At 42.5% G+C, this 14846-nt stretch overlaps 1 protein-coding gene across 8 annotated transcripts in view; it reads right to left on the bottom strand.

The window, feature by feature from the left end:
* Positions 1-14846, bottom strand: part of svild (supervillin d) — a 105363-nt gene that overhangs the window by 55248 nt on the left and 35269 nt on the right. For 4 of the 8 annotated variants that reach the window (XM_071392457.1, XM_071392459.1, XM_071392460.1 and 1 more), the window contains exons 3-5: positions 12728-12907; positions 9418-9452; positions 1157-1221 (exon numbers count right to left, since the gene is read on the bottom strand). The exons of 2 other annotated variants lie outside the window; for them this stretch is intronic. In XM_071392457.1, the coding sequence (XP_071248558.1) occupies positions 1157-1221; positions 9418-9452; positions 12728-12907 (280 nt within the window). The remainder of the gene's footprint in view (positions 1-1156; positions 1222-9417; positions 9453-12727; positions 12908-14846) is intronic. 2 more of the 8 variants (XM_071392461.1, XM_071392462.1) reach the window with 1 other exon arrangement.

The following is a 14846-nucleotide window of genomic DNA, read 5'->3' as shown; positions in this document are numbered from 1 at the left end:
CAGAGAGGGACAACGCAAAATTGTGCAATAAGAAATGCTCATTCTCCATTGAAAAATGTTACCATGGGCCCTTATGAATATGACCCTGAATACATCTCTTTATCTATGGTTCTGAACTATTCTCAAAGACGAACACACACCACCACTACACTAGTCTGTTTTCCTGTATGTGGTGCAGGGCCTAAAGCCTCAAAGCTCAATTCAATATATTATAAAAGATAACCAACTCCCGCATAAACAAACGCACATTCATGGAGTACATGAGTATGAGCACCCACAGACACACACACACAAAGTGGGTGCATCTCTTTCTTAAAACACTGTCATTTGCTACCATCTGGGTCCACTTGGCCAACCCCTGGCACTCTCATAAGGCCAATTATAGAACCACAACAGCACCGCTTCCTTCTTTTAGGCCTACGACTACACAATCCCCTCATGGAAGCCCAATAGCCTGGGAAAAGTCAGTTACTCTGTTACTGTGCTTTTCTGTCATTTGGTTTAAAAATGTGTGCACGTGCACAAAAAAAGGGGCAGTACCGGGATATTTGTTTTCATATACACTATCGTTCAAAAGTTTGGGGTCACGTAGAAATGTCCTTTATTCTTGAAAGTTTATCATTTTAAAAAGGCTAGCTGATTATTAGAAACCCCTTTTGCAATTATGTTGGCACAGCTTAAAACTGTTTCTAAGTGACCCCAAACTTTTGAATGGTAGTGTACATATGGCCTTAAGTATGCCTGAGTACACAGGCTTTCTTTTCCTTTCCAAATCTTGGCTCGGTTTGTACTCCAATCTCCAAGGGAGTGGAGGAGCCAAGTCTGACTCCAGGTGCGGGTCAGTCCGTATACTCTACGGGACAACTCAATTATAGAGGATATTTTGGAGTAATCAGCTTTGGGGGATATGGGACTAGGCCAGATGTATGGAGCAAGAAAGAGGAATTGAGATTTGAGGATTGTTGGAATGGGGCCCAAGTAACACACACACACAACATAACTGCAAAATACTCATACTTGTGTACTATAGCCATATTCATAATTGCAGATGACAAACACCCATACAAGTATGCACAAATACATGGCTGTACACAGAGGCATATGTGCACATAAACACACCTCTACATACACAGGTACACACACGCACAGAGTATACCTTAATCAAAGACATGTTGGCAGCCATGTTCATCTTGGCTCCGTCATCAGTCTTCCTGTCAGTTACTGGCAAAAAAAACACATATTAGCACACGTGTATGTGATTTGATTTAAACATTGGTCAAAAATCACATAAGCACAAATTCACAGGTTCACATCAGAATGTTATTCTTTCATTATTGTGGAGGATATGAGCGACCTATCAGTCACCTCAGGTCTTGGATTAGGTCTTTGTGTGTGTTTTGTTTGTAAAACAGCTGTTTCTGTAACGCTGTTTACAGGGTTGGCTTGTTGGTGTGAGGCCCACTTGCACACACGCAAACTCGCACACAGAAGGACAACTCATTCTCGCTTTCACGCGCGAGCACATGCAGTCACACACACAGCGACACAGAGACAAACACACCTACTTCCTCCCACCCACACATACGCGCACTAATCCTACCATAGCTGGACTGAACACTCTGTACTCTGTCTGGGAGGGAACAGTACTGTACATTCACCACCTGCTCTGTAAAGTGATAAGGGTCTTTCCCAGGAGCGAAAAACGGCAGAAAAGGGCCTGGGAATTCTGAGGATATCCCATCAGTTTCAGTTTTACAAGTTTTACAGACATGTGCCTCTGAGATGGCAGTCATCGCCATACTTATGGAAATTCGCCCGATGTTGCAAGAATGTTCCCAGAACACATTTTATATGTTCTTCAAAAGGTTCCCAGAATGTTTCATTAGGTTGTGGGAACATTCTGGTCGGAACATTGCTGGACAAAACAAAATATATGTTCCTAAAACACAAAAACTGTCCAGAGACACCCTGTTTTTGCTTTGTCATTATGGGGTACTGTGTGTAGATGGATTAAAATGATGAGGGGGAAAAAAAACTATTTTAAAATGAGACCGTATCGTAACAAAATGTGGAAAAAGTCAAGGGGTCTGAACACTTTCCCGAATGCACGGTACATCCTGTCATATCCCGACAATGTTCCCACAGCCTAAAAAAATGTTTTAAGAACTTTTAAATAATATATATTGCATTCTGAAAGTATTCAGATCCCTTGACTTTTTCCACATTTTGTTAGTTAGGTTACAGCCTTATTCTAAAATGTATTAAATTGTTGTTGTTTTTTCAACTTACACACAATACCCCATAATGACAAAGCAAAAACATTTTTGGCAATGTATTAAAAATGTAAAACTGTCATGACATTTACATAAGTATTCAGATCCTTTACTCAGTACTTTGTTGAAGCACCTTTGGCAGCGATTACAGCCTCGAGTCGTCTTGGGTATGACGCTACAAACTTGGCACACCTGTATTTGGAGAGTTTCTCCCATTCTTCTCTGCAGATCCTCTCAAGCTCTGTCAGGTTGGATGGGGAGCATCGCTGCAAAGCTATTTTCAGGTCTCTCCAGAGAAGTTCAAATCGGGGTCAAGTCCGGGCTCTGGCTGGGCCACTCAAGTACATTCAGAGACTTGTCCTGAAGCCTCTACCGCCTTGTCTTGGCTGTTTGCTTAGGGTTGTTGTCCTGGTGGAAGGTGAACCGTCACCCCAGTCTGAGGTCCTGAGTGCTCTGGAGCAGATTTTTATCAAGGATCTCTGTACTTTGCTCCATTCATCTTTCTCTCTATCCTGACTCTCCCAGTCCCTGCCGTTGAAAAACATCCCGACCGCATGATGCTGCCACCACAGGCTTTAACATAGAGATGGTGGCAAGTTTCCTCCAGACGTGATGCTTGGCATTCAGGCCAAAATGTTCAATCTTGGTTTCATCAGAAAAGAGAATCTTGTTTCTCATGGTCTGAGAGTCTTTAGGTTTCTTTTGGCAAACTCCAGGCGGGCTGTCATGTGCCTTTTACTGAGCAGTGGCCTCCGTCTGGCCCCTCTACCATAAATGCCTGATTGGTGGAGTGCTGCAGAGCTGATTGTCCTAGAAAATTCTCCCATCTCCACAGAGGAATTCTGGAGCCATGTCAGAGTGAGCGTCGTGTTCTTGGTCACCTCCCTGACCAAGGCCCTTCTCCCCCGAATGCTCATTTTGGCCGGGCGGCCAGCTCTAGGAAGAGCGTTGGTGGTTCCAAACTTCTGAATACTTATGTAAATAAGGCATCAGTCTTTGTTTAAATTTTATTCTAAAAACCTGTTTTCGATTTGTCATTATGGGGTATTGTGTGTAGATTGATGAGGAAAGAAATGTATTTAATACATTTTAGAACAAGGCTTTAATGTAACAAAATGTGGAAAAGGTCAAATGTCTGAATACTTTTCAAATGCACTGTATAACAATTTATCTTTAATAGTTTTGAGTTTTAAATATTTAACTTTTTTTCGGGTAACTTCGGAACTACTCAGAATGCACTATATCGACCGTCATTAAGAGAACCTACTCTGCTACAGAGTTCGTATGCTAGCTCAATAGCTAGCACGAGCTGGCTAACTTTAGTCACTAGCCATGCTAGCATGTAATTACATTCCAGACCGAGTGTTGGTGGTGGTGAGCTACAATCCACCAATCACGAGAAAATGTGATGTAAACAAGCTATCGTATTACCAATCAGCGAGTATTCCCCACACGTGAGGCATCCTGCATGTTCAACAGGCAGGCTCTTTGTGCCTTCTTGCCTCAGGCTCTCACGAAAGGAGAAAATCCTCCCTGCCTGCTTTAATTGTTTAGTACCTCATCTGTTTAGTACCTCATTTTCATCCTATTTGTTTTGTCAACTTTGCTTCTCTGGTAGCTCTGAATTAGGCTACCAGAGATTTTTTTTTATTACTTTTTCAACGTTGGCTTAGTGTTAGATGACTGACATCGGAGTCTGGACTGTGCTGTTGTGTGATTATTTCCGATTGCCGACTGTCTCCCTAGTCTACTGTGCACTCTGCCGGTTCTGGAGTATTGCTCCTGGAATCCATCTACTTTGGATTTCCCTCGCTATATAGCTATTGGATTATCTGCCTCACTGACTCTCAGCCCGGTGAAACGGCCTATCCCTCTGAAGGGCCTCGCTCCCTGGCTCTCGCTTAGCAACTCAGCCACTCTTGCCATAGGTTGGGCCCCAAGCATCAATGTGTAAGTCTCTGCTCTCTTTGCTTTTGATCTGCTGGTGTTGTTTAAATTGTGGTCTGTGGGTTCCTGCCTGTGCTAGTTGGTCTCGAGTTGTTAATCGTGTTGAGCTCTGGCTTGCTACTTATGCTGACCTTGGTGGTTGGCTAGCTAGGCTAGTTAGCTAGCTGGCTAGTTAGCTAGCTGGCTAGCTTAGATAACTGCATATACAGTGGGGAGAACAAGTATTTGATACACTGACGATTTTGCAGGTTTTCCTACTTACAAAGCATGTAGAGGTCTGTAATTTGTATCATAGGTACACTTCAGCTGTGAGAGACAGAATCTAAAACAAAAATCCAGAAAATCACATTGTATGATTTGTAAGTAATTAATTTGCATTTTATTGCATGACATAAGTATTTGATACATCAGAAAAGCAGAACTTAATATTTGGTACAGAAACCTTTGTTTGCAATTACAGAGATCATACGTTTCCTGTAGTTCTTGACCGGGTTTGCACACACTGCAGCAGGGATTTTGGCCCACTCCTCCATACAGACCTTCTCCAGATCCTTCAGGTTTCGGGGCTGTCGCTGGGCAATACGGACTTTCAGCTCCCTCCAAAGATTTTATATTGGGTTCAGGTCTGGAGACTGGCTAGGCCACTCCAGGACCTTGAGATGCTTCTTACGGAGCCACTCCTTAGTTGCCCTGGCTGTGTCTTTCAGGTCGTTGTCATGCTGGAAGACCCAGCCACGACCCATCTTCAATGCTCTTACTGAGGGAAGGAGGTTGTTGGCCAAGATCTCGTGATACATGGCCCCATCCATCCTCCCCTCAATACGGTGCAGTCATCCTGTCCCCTTTGCAGAAAAGCATCCCCAAAAAATGATGTTTCCACCTCCATGCTTCACGGTTGGGATGGTGTTCTTGGGGTTGTACTCATCCTTCTTCTTCCTCCAAACATGGCGAGTGGAGTTTAGACCAAAAAGCTCTATTTTTGTCTCATCAGACCACATGACCTTCTCCCATTCCTCCTCTGGATCATCCAGATGGTCATTGGCAAACTTCAGACGGGCCTGGACATGCGCTGGCTTGAGCAGGGGGACCTTGCGTGCGCTGCAGGATTTTAATCCATGACGGCGTAGTGTGTTACTAATGGTTTTCTTTGAGACTGTGGTCCCAGCTCTCTTCAGGTCATTGACCAGGTACTGCCGTGTAGTTTTGAGCTGATCCCTCACCTTCCTCATGATCATTGATGCCCCACGAGGTGAGATCTTGCATGGAGCCCCAGGCCGAGGGTGATTGACCGTCATCTTGAACTTCTTCCATTTTCTAATAATTGCGCCAACAGTTGTTGCCTTCTCACCAAGCTGCTTGCCTATTGTCCTGTAGCCCATCCCAGCCTTGTGCAGGTCTACAATTTTATCCCTGATGTCCTTACACAGCTCTCTGGTCTTGGCCATTGTGGAGAGGTTGGAGTCTGTTTGATTGAGTGTGTGGACAGGTGTCTTTTATACAGGTAACGAGTTCAAACAGGTGCAGTTAATACAGGTAATGAGTGGAGAACAGGAGGGCTTCTTAAAGAAAACCTAACAGGTCTGTGAGAGCCGGAATTCTTACTGGTTGGTAGGTGATCAAATACTTATGTCATGCAATAAAATGCAAATTAATTACTTAAAAATCATACAATGTAATTTTCTGGATTTTTGTTTTAGATTCCGTTTCTCACAGTTGAAGTGTACCTATGATAAAAATTACAGACCTCTACATGCTTTGTAAGTAGGAAAACCTGCAAAATCGGCAGTGTATCAAATACTTGTTCTCCCCACTGTAATACTATTTAATAACTGGTTAGATGGTGTTTCGGATTACTTTAATGTGGCTCAATTCAATATTAAAGATGTAAATTAGCTAGCTACTGTCGTGCCAATTAGCAGCACACTGGCCACCATGCTGCAGACAAGGAACCAGAAAAAAAGCTGCAAAAACTAAAATGGTAAAACATAGAAATAATTGTTAGAATAAAATGTTAGAAATATAAATCTAAGAGAGTGCACTCAATTTAGAATTAATATATGCAACAATTTTTTTTAAATGTGTGAAAACCATGCATTGGTCATGAAACATTTGGTGGAAATGAATGTTAAAGTGCAAATGATAGGAATATTTAGCTGTGCGGCTACATGTGGCGTCACATTGACGTAATCCAAAATCCACCGGAGTCGGCTGTTCAAAACTACTTCTGACACAAGTCAGCAAAGACCCATTACACACACACATACACACACACACACACACACACACACGAGCCAAGGAAGTTGAGCTTCACTCTAGTTATGCTCAGTGGGGGTTTTGACTTCAAGCCAGAAACCATTTTGACAAAGAGTCAGAGAGTAGGAGTGCTGATCTAGGATCAATTTTGCCTTGATCATAATGAATAAGATATACAGACATGGGGAAACTGATCCCAGATCATCACTCCTACTCTAAGATACTGTTTGACTCAAGTCCAGCCCTCATCACTTCATCCTAGACCTTTCGCAGAGATCAAAATAAACACAAAAGCCTGGAAAAGCCTTGGCAACATGTCCACCTCTGAAGATTAGCAATTGTTCCGTAAGTGTTTCCCATTCATCTTGAAACAGCTTGTATCCCTCAGGGAAAGACAGGGAGCCAATTGGAAAGCGGGGATGGCTGGAGGGGCCAATGGATCCAGCAGCGATGATGTGAATATTACCCAGCATCTCTTGGGACGCTCCAGAATTGAGCTCTGTGGTTGGAATTCACACATTAATTCAAACCGTCACCCGTTTCTCTTATTTTCAAGGAGTTAGACAACTTTTAAGTTTGGAAACAACTACTAATTCAAGGGTTTTTCTTTATTTTTACTATTTTCTACATTGTAGAAGACAAAACTATGAAATAACACATATGGAATCATGTAGTAACCAAAAAAAGTGTTAAACAAATATTTGATTTGAGATTTTTCAAAGTAGCCACCCTTTGCCTTGATGACAGCTTTGCACACTCTTGGCATTCTCTCAACCAGCTTCATGAGGTAGTCACCTGGAATGCATTTCAATTAACAGGTGAGCCTTGTTAAAAATTAATTTAATTGTTTTCCTTCTTAACGCGTTTGAGCCAATCAGTTGTGTTGTGACAAGGTAGGGGTGGTATACAGAAGATATCCCTATTTGGTAAAAGGCCAAGTCCATATTATGGAAAGAACATATCAAATAAGAAAAGAGAAACGACAGTCCATCATTACTTTCAGACATGAAGGTCAGTCAATCCGGAAAAGTTCTCAAGTGCAGTCGCAAAAACCATCAAACGCTATGATGAAACTGGCTCTCATGAGGACAGCCACAGGAAAGGAAGCTCTACCTCTAATGAACGTATCCTCTGCAGCAGAATTACCAGCCTCAGAAATTGCAGCCCCCAAAAAATTATTCACAGAGTTCAAGTAACAGACACATCAACATCAACTGTTCAGAGGAGACTGCATGAATCAGGCCTTAATGGTCAAATTGCTGCAAAGAAACCACTACTAAAAGGACATCAATAAAAAGAAGATACTTGCTTGGGCCAAGAAACACGGGCAATGGACATTAGACCAGTGGAAATATGTCCTTTGGTCTAATGAGTCCAAATTTGAGATTTTTGGTTCCAGACGCCGTTTCTTTGTGAGACACGGAGTAGGTGAACGGATGATCTCCGCATGTGTGGTTCCCACTATGAAGCATGGAGGAGGTATGATGGTGTGGGGGTGCTTTGCTGGTGACACTGTGATTTATTTAGAATTTAAGGCACACTTAACTAGCATTGCTACCACAGCATTCTATAGAGATACGCCATCCCATCTGGTTCGCGCTTAGTGGGAATATCATTTGTTTTTCAACAGGACAATGACCCAACACACACCTCCAGGCTGTGTAAGGGCTATTTGACCAAGAAGGAGTGTGATGGAGTGCTGCATCAGATGACCTGGCAGCCGACAAGCAGGCAACAAGTGCTCAGCATATGTGGGAACTCCTTCAAGACTGTTGGAAAAGCATTCCAGCTGAAGCTGCTTGAGAGAATGCCAAGTGTGCAAAGCTGTCATCAAGGCAAAGGGTGGCTACTTTGAAGAATCTCAAATATAAAATATATTTAACACTTTTTTGGTTACTACATGATTCTACATTTGTGTTATTTCATAGTTTTGATTTCTTCACTATTATTCTACAATGTAGAAAATAGTAAAAATAAAGAAAAACCCTTGAATGGGTCGGTGTGTCCAAACTTTGGACTGGTACTGTATGTGCTGAGCCAGCATTCTTCGTAGTTCGACCAGCCTTTTCCATTTGAGAGAGTTAAACTGCCACACTTGCCAGTGGAACAGTTTCACGGATGGGGAACTCCATACTATCTATGACGGGACACCGAATCTGACCCCCCCCCACTCCCCTTCCTCCAATAGAAAACTCCAAAAGCAAAAAGAGGCTTTGCCAACTCTGCATATACACACTAATTGACGAGCCCACAGAGCTTACCTTTCCCAGTCTCCTCTCTCCTTCTGACCCTTTTTGTATCATCAGTTCGATTCCTCTGCCTCCTTTCTCCTCCCTTGTTTTCTTCTGCTTCTTCCTCGGTCTCGTTTGTTTCTCTGCTTTGTTTCTCCAATGTTAAAATGAAGTGTGCGGTTGCGAGTCAGGAAGTGAAGAAGTGATCCATGGTCTAACTCCACAATTTCCCCTCTCTCAAGCTCTCCGTGTCGGAACAAGCACTGGGATTGGTCCGGATTCGGGAATAGCTGCTGCAACATTAAAGAGCGTTTTGCCACTTTCCCTTCAGGTCCTGAACATCTCTCCCTCTCAAACGCACACACACGGACGCAAGCACAAGCAACGCACACACGGCCTCACCCTATGCCGCCACCGCTGCTTTTGATGCTGAACATGAACCCCTGAGGTGGGATGGCCAGCTTTCAAACATAGCCTGAACTGAAAAGGCTCTGGGCCGAAGAATCCCTTTTCATTCTGCTCCGAAGCGCGACATTAGCCTTATCAATGCCCTCTTATCCCGACAGCTATAGCAGCTGTGTATCTGTTTAATGTACTGTACACTCTGTAGCCTCTTTCCTTTAACATTGAAATGCATAGAGTGTACAAAGGAGGTGGAAAGAAAAAAACTGGTACAATGGTGCCTTTGAGGCCTGTAAAAGCAGAGTTCTTACCTTTTGGCTCCTCGGCGTCCCCAGCTTCCAAAAGGCTGTTAAAAGAGAAAGAAAGAGCGAGAGAAGACAAATGAGGCCACACACTGAGATATGTGGCAAGGGGACAAACGATGACATGGTTTCACCTGCTAACACACGCCAGGGTTTCCATCAGCCGCCCCCCCCCCCCAAAAGATGAAAAGCTGATTAAAAAAATGATTAAAACATGTTGCCACCGTAAAATGACCAGGAGAAAAAAATCCTGTTGCAAAATAATGCTTTCTATTTATTGATGGAAATACCAGTCGATGGAAATACATTTGACCGTCATGCTTATCGGTCTATAGGTTGATTAGCGTAATTTAGTGGAATTAAATTGGCCTGTGTGTATTTCCGGTAGTCATCATACATCTCATTTACCCAACACAACTATCACACTCGCACACAGAGCCTATTGTGAGCAGAATGTCTACTAGTAGTTCCTCAGCTGGTTGCTGCGAAAGTAAAACATGTGCTTTTATAAGCCCGTTTATTGTGCAACAACAATTCTAAATGCAATGACATACTAAAAACGTTTTTGGTGAACGATTAAAAAAGAGTTACTATTTTTATTTCTCAACGTGTAATTGAAGTAATTGCCTCCCACTCACCGTTCAAATGGAGGCAACATTCTGTCAACGCGTCACCCACCACTTTACAATGTGAGCTGGAAGCCGTATGCATTTTGAAAGCACACTTGTTTGAAACCTGAATGTTTCATTGCATATTATGAGGTATATCTTCCCTTGCTTCAAAGTAGCCTCCACGCAAAATCCGACCATGGAAACTTGGAGGCAATTATTTTATAAAGACTTCACAGGCGGTGCATGAGTTTCAAATCCGGGGAAGCATAGAATTAATCCGACCATTTCTACCATTCTGCGTGCCAGTTATGATTTTCATATGGGCATTTTTGTGGAATAGTTTCATATCAATAATGTTTTTGTTTCTCAATCTAGAAGTTAAAATTCAACTAATGTGAGATATGTGGACCATTCTTGATACACATGGGGAAACTGTTGAGAGTGAAAAACTCAGCAGCATTGCAGTTATTGACACAAACCAGTACACCTGGCACCTACTACCATAGCCCTTTCCAAGGCACTTAAATCTTGTCTTGCACCATTCACCCTCTGGATGGCACACACACACAATTCATGTCTCAAAGCTTAAACATCCTCCTTTAACCTGTCTCCTCCCCTTCATTTACACTGATTGAAGTGACATCAGTAAGGGATCATGGCTTTCACCTGGATTCACCTGGTCAGTCTATGTCACGGAAAGAGCAGGTGTCCTTAATGTTTTGTACACTCCGTGTATGTAAATGGTGAATAGAACAATGAATGTGCAAGAATTGGCGGGAGAGCGCTAAGCCTATATCCTTGCCACACACCCCTCCCCTTCTTGTCTCAACATTCTAAATTATACCCAAGACACATTATCTTCACACATATTTAAGATGCTTTTCTCTGAGAGCCGCAACTCGATAATCAGCTCGGCCTATTGCCGCGCGCTACCCAAATTGCAGCCTTCCCAAATAGGCATAGACCTACGAGCTTGTGATATGAAACAATATACAGCTATTTATTTTGAAAGAAGCTAATGATCCTCAATTCCTCTGTGGCTAAGTCATGAATTCTGGTGAAGTATTTTGAATTACTTCACTCATTTCTGTACAGACAGGAGTAATTATTTAATTATGGCACCCAAAAAATAAATGTACTTCGCTATTGGACCCATCGCTTTGCCATTTCTCTCCTGTTCTATTGGCTTTCATATCAACTTTCTTGTCCAGACACCAAAGGCACAATCCTTGTCATATTAGCAACCCATGCTAGTTGTTTCATCTTTAGATTCCCCTTTTTCTAGGTTTCTAACAGAGATGTTCATAACTGTCACATATGGAACCGCTAGCATGTGCACTGTTTAGAATGGTGTTTTCCCGCTAATTGCATTTTGGCAAATGTTTGAAAATGACGTTTTATTGGCTGCTTCATTAAATGAGTTGCATGTTCTGTTAAGATGAATTACCATAATCTAAATGTGATTTCAGTCATTCTGAGCACCGTGGGTGTACGCTGGAGCTGTCCCAGGCTAAAAAAAAATCTTGGTCGACCAAAAGTTGCCAGAGATCTAGATCACTAGAAAAAAAGAAGAAAAAAAACGTAACCTGACCCAACTAGTCTCCTCCTGTTGGCTTTCGCAGATTCTGCCATTAATCTCCTGAAGTTTCCAGTAATAGGCTACACGAGGAATCGGCAACATTTCTCATGTGGAATAACAATTTATCTGATCATTTCTACCGATCTGCGTGCCAGTTATGGTTTTCATATGCACATTTTCATTTCATTTAAATGTTTAATACGTTCTTTATATCTCAAAATAATTACTAATAGTTGACTAATTGGGGTCAGCCCTAGTGAACGCCCTAATGGATTATGCACCCGATGCATATGGGTCTGGTAAATGGCTGGTAAATTGAAGTCTTACCAGTCACATTGTCTGGCACCATATTTTCCTAATTGGAAACCCTGAGGCACGCACAGGTGCAGGCACACACAAAGGGTCACATAAGGTCATGAGAAATGTTGATAACTTTCCCAAAATCACAAGGTTTCTCCAGAAATCCCGGTTGGAGGGCTCCCTCAATCATGAAGGAATAAGCATGGAAGGGAATCCTCCAACAGGAATTTTGCAAGCCTACATCCACGTGATATCATATAAATCAGAGAACGGTTAAAAGAAGGCTACTTACCGTCGCCTCAATTTTCAATTCAACATTAATTCAGAGGTTAGAAAGACTGCTCACATTGTGTATCCGTGCACCCACAGCCACATCACTACCCATAATAAAAGTGAAACGGGAACCATTTGAAGACAGCTGTTCATCTATAAGTAATGGCCTTTAAATATGGATGGAAAGCAGCTGATGTGGGGACGGATGATGATGTAACACAAGGAAGGAAGCTGGTTTTAACACAAAAGAGCCTGGAGGGGATAGCTGGGTAAGGGGGCAAAGGGCACAGTGGAATAGAGGGTGATGCTGAACCACAAAACGGTACACTGCAACGACAACTAGGCTGGCATCTAAATAAATTGACCACAGCAAGGATAGCTTTTTTCACTAAAACTAACTGATTTAGCAACTGGTTGCATGCCCTTGCACACAAACACACACAGCTATGCAATATGTTATGCGTCTCTACACTTGTCCACTACACTTGAGCTCGGCACAGTGAGCATCAAGCTAACGTTGTCTATTAGGGACTAGTGGCTCTTCCTTGAACCCTACCATTGACTCGCTGTGACGTCGCTGGCGGTCACCGGCTGCGTCCGGAAACGACCGCTAGCCATGCGGCTCCCTTCAGACACCCCCCTTAGCAACCGGAGGGGTCGGCGACGCGCGGTTGACCCCGCCCCTGGCTTGACTGGCGGGTGAAGGGGAGGGGCCACGACATGCAGCGTGTCCATGCTAGAGTCCAAACAGAGAAGAACAAGAAGAAAAAGGAGAAGAAAAAATAATAACAATAATGGAGAATGAAAGATGAGGGGAAGTAGGATTTTTTTTTGAAGAAAAACAGACAGCCAGAGTGAACCAAAGAAGTCATAAATCAAACACTTATTTCAGTGTTTCCCCAACTCTGGTCCTCAAGTAACCCCAACAGCAGGCAGGTGTGCTTGTCCAGGGATACAAATAAAATGTGTGCTGTCGGGGGTACTCAAACACTTGTCTCTATGGATCACGCAGAAATTGTGATGCTCTCAGATACCAGACAGACACCATCTTCGAATAACCGTCACAAAGCCTGAATGATAATTGTGTTAGTACAAAAGGGCCTAGTGCATGGCTCTCCAACCCTGTTCCTGGAGAACCTACAGGACGGTAGCTCTCCAGGAACAGGGTTGGAGAGCCCTGGCCTAGTGAATGAAAAGGGGACGGGGCGTCTTTAGATAATGAAATGGAATGTAAATTGGATAATGTTCAATAATTCATTATTGCCCTGAACATGCATGAAAGGTCAATTTTATTCCGTATGGGTTTTACTAGTGAGGATCCAGCAGTACCCAATGATTTTAGAAAATGAGGCTAATTCGTGACTGAGCATGCTGTGTATTATCTCAGAGGGGGAAGTCAATGGCCAATACTACTGAGCCCGTATTCAAAGATATTCTCAAGATTAGTAAAATCAGGTCCTCCCTGTTCATTATAATCTGAAAGGCAAAACTGAATCTGCGACACAAACTGTTACGTTTTACGTTTTAGTTCGAAAAGATTCGGTGATAACATGTTTCATAAACACATTCATTTTACATTCTAAATTACAATCTATTGGGCCTCTGAGCTTTCACAAAGAGTTTCAGTCTGAGCTGTGTGTGTGTGTGTGTGTGTGTGTGTGTGTGTGTGTGTGTGTGTGTGTGTGTGTGTGTGTGTGTGTGTGTGTGTGTGTGTGTGTGTGTGTGTGTGTGTGTGTGTGTGTGTGTGTGTGTGTGTGTAAACATGTAAACGATGTATGTACTATGCAGGCACCTGAGCTGAGCCATAAGGGAGACTAGGCATCTACCATCCCACTAACCACTAGATTATGGGGTAAAATGTAGCCTGTGACATAGCCAATTCATATTTACAGCACAATTTTGGATTACACCCCCCACACATCTCAAAATCGAATGGTTTTGACCCTTTGGAAGTTTAGTGAGTTTCTTTTCTCCTCCCGCTTTGGCCATGCAGTGCGCCTGCAAAGTAATTGCGGTCCTTGTTATGAAATTATCAACTTTACCCTGTAGATCTAAAAATGGCCATATATAAACGTATTGTTTAAAGCAAAACTACAAAAACTATTGCTGGTGAACCTGAAAAATCAAATCTATTGTAAGCCCCATTCAGCATGTAGCCTACTGTATAGCCAGATGAGAGTTGCGTCTCCGGTAGCTTATTTTAAGTCCAGTAAAACACAATTTTCAACAGAGCATCAGTGAATCATTACATCCTTATAAACTACTATTGAAAAATAATACTTAACTGGAGGTAGGGCTTGTCGATATGGCCAAAATATCATATCACAATATTTCAGATTTGAGACTATTTTATGTTTTGAATAATAAAAGTTCTAAATATGCTTCATGAGTAGTGCATGACCTGACCCAAAAATTATTCAGCATTCCATTTCTGTATTTCCTTCACTAATTAGTTCATTTCCAGTGTACCACATTTGTTTTGTCTTTGTATGCCTCTATTTTGTGGAAAAAGTCACTTTTCCTTTATCCGAATAATTATTCTTTATGACCAATTATTTTCAATGGATTCATTGGCAGTTCTTATTTTCGCCACAAGGGGCGTTGTGCCAATTTCTAGGGTGCTTTTGGCAACAGTGCAGCTTCACAGGCAATATTAAATGGCAAAAAAGTATGTA

The sequence above is a fragment of the Salvelinus alpinus genome, chromosome 3, assembly GCF_045679555.1.
Source record: "Salvelinus alpinus chromosome 3, SLU_Salpinus.1, whole genome shotgun sequence".
NCBI classification, from domain to species: Eukaryota; Metazoa; Chordata; class Actinopteri; order Salmoniformes; family Salmonidae; genus Salvelinus; species Salvelinus alpinus.
This window is presented reverse-complemented; position numbering and strand designations above follow the sequence as displayed.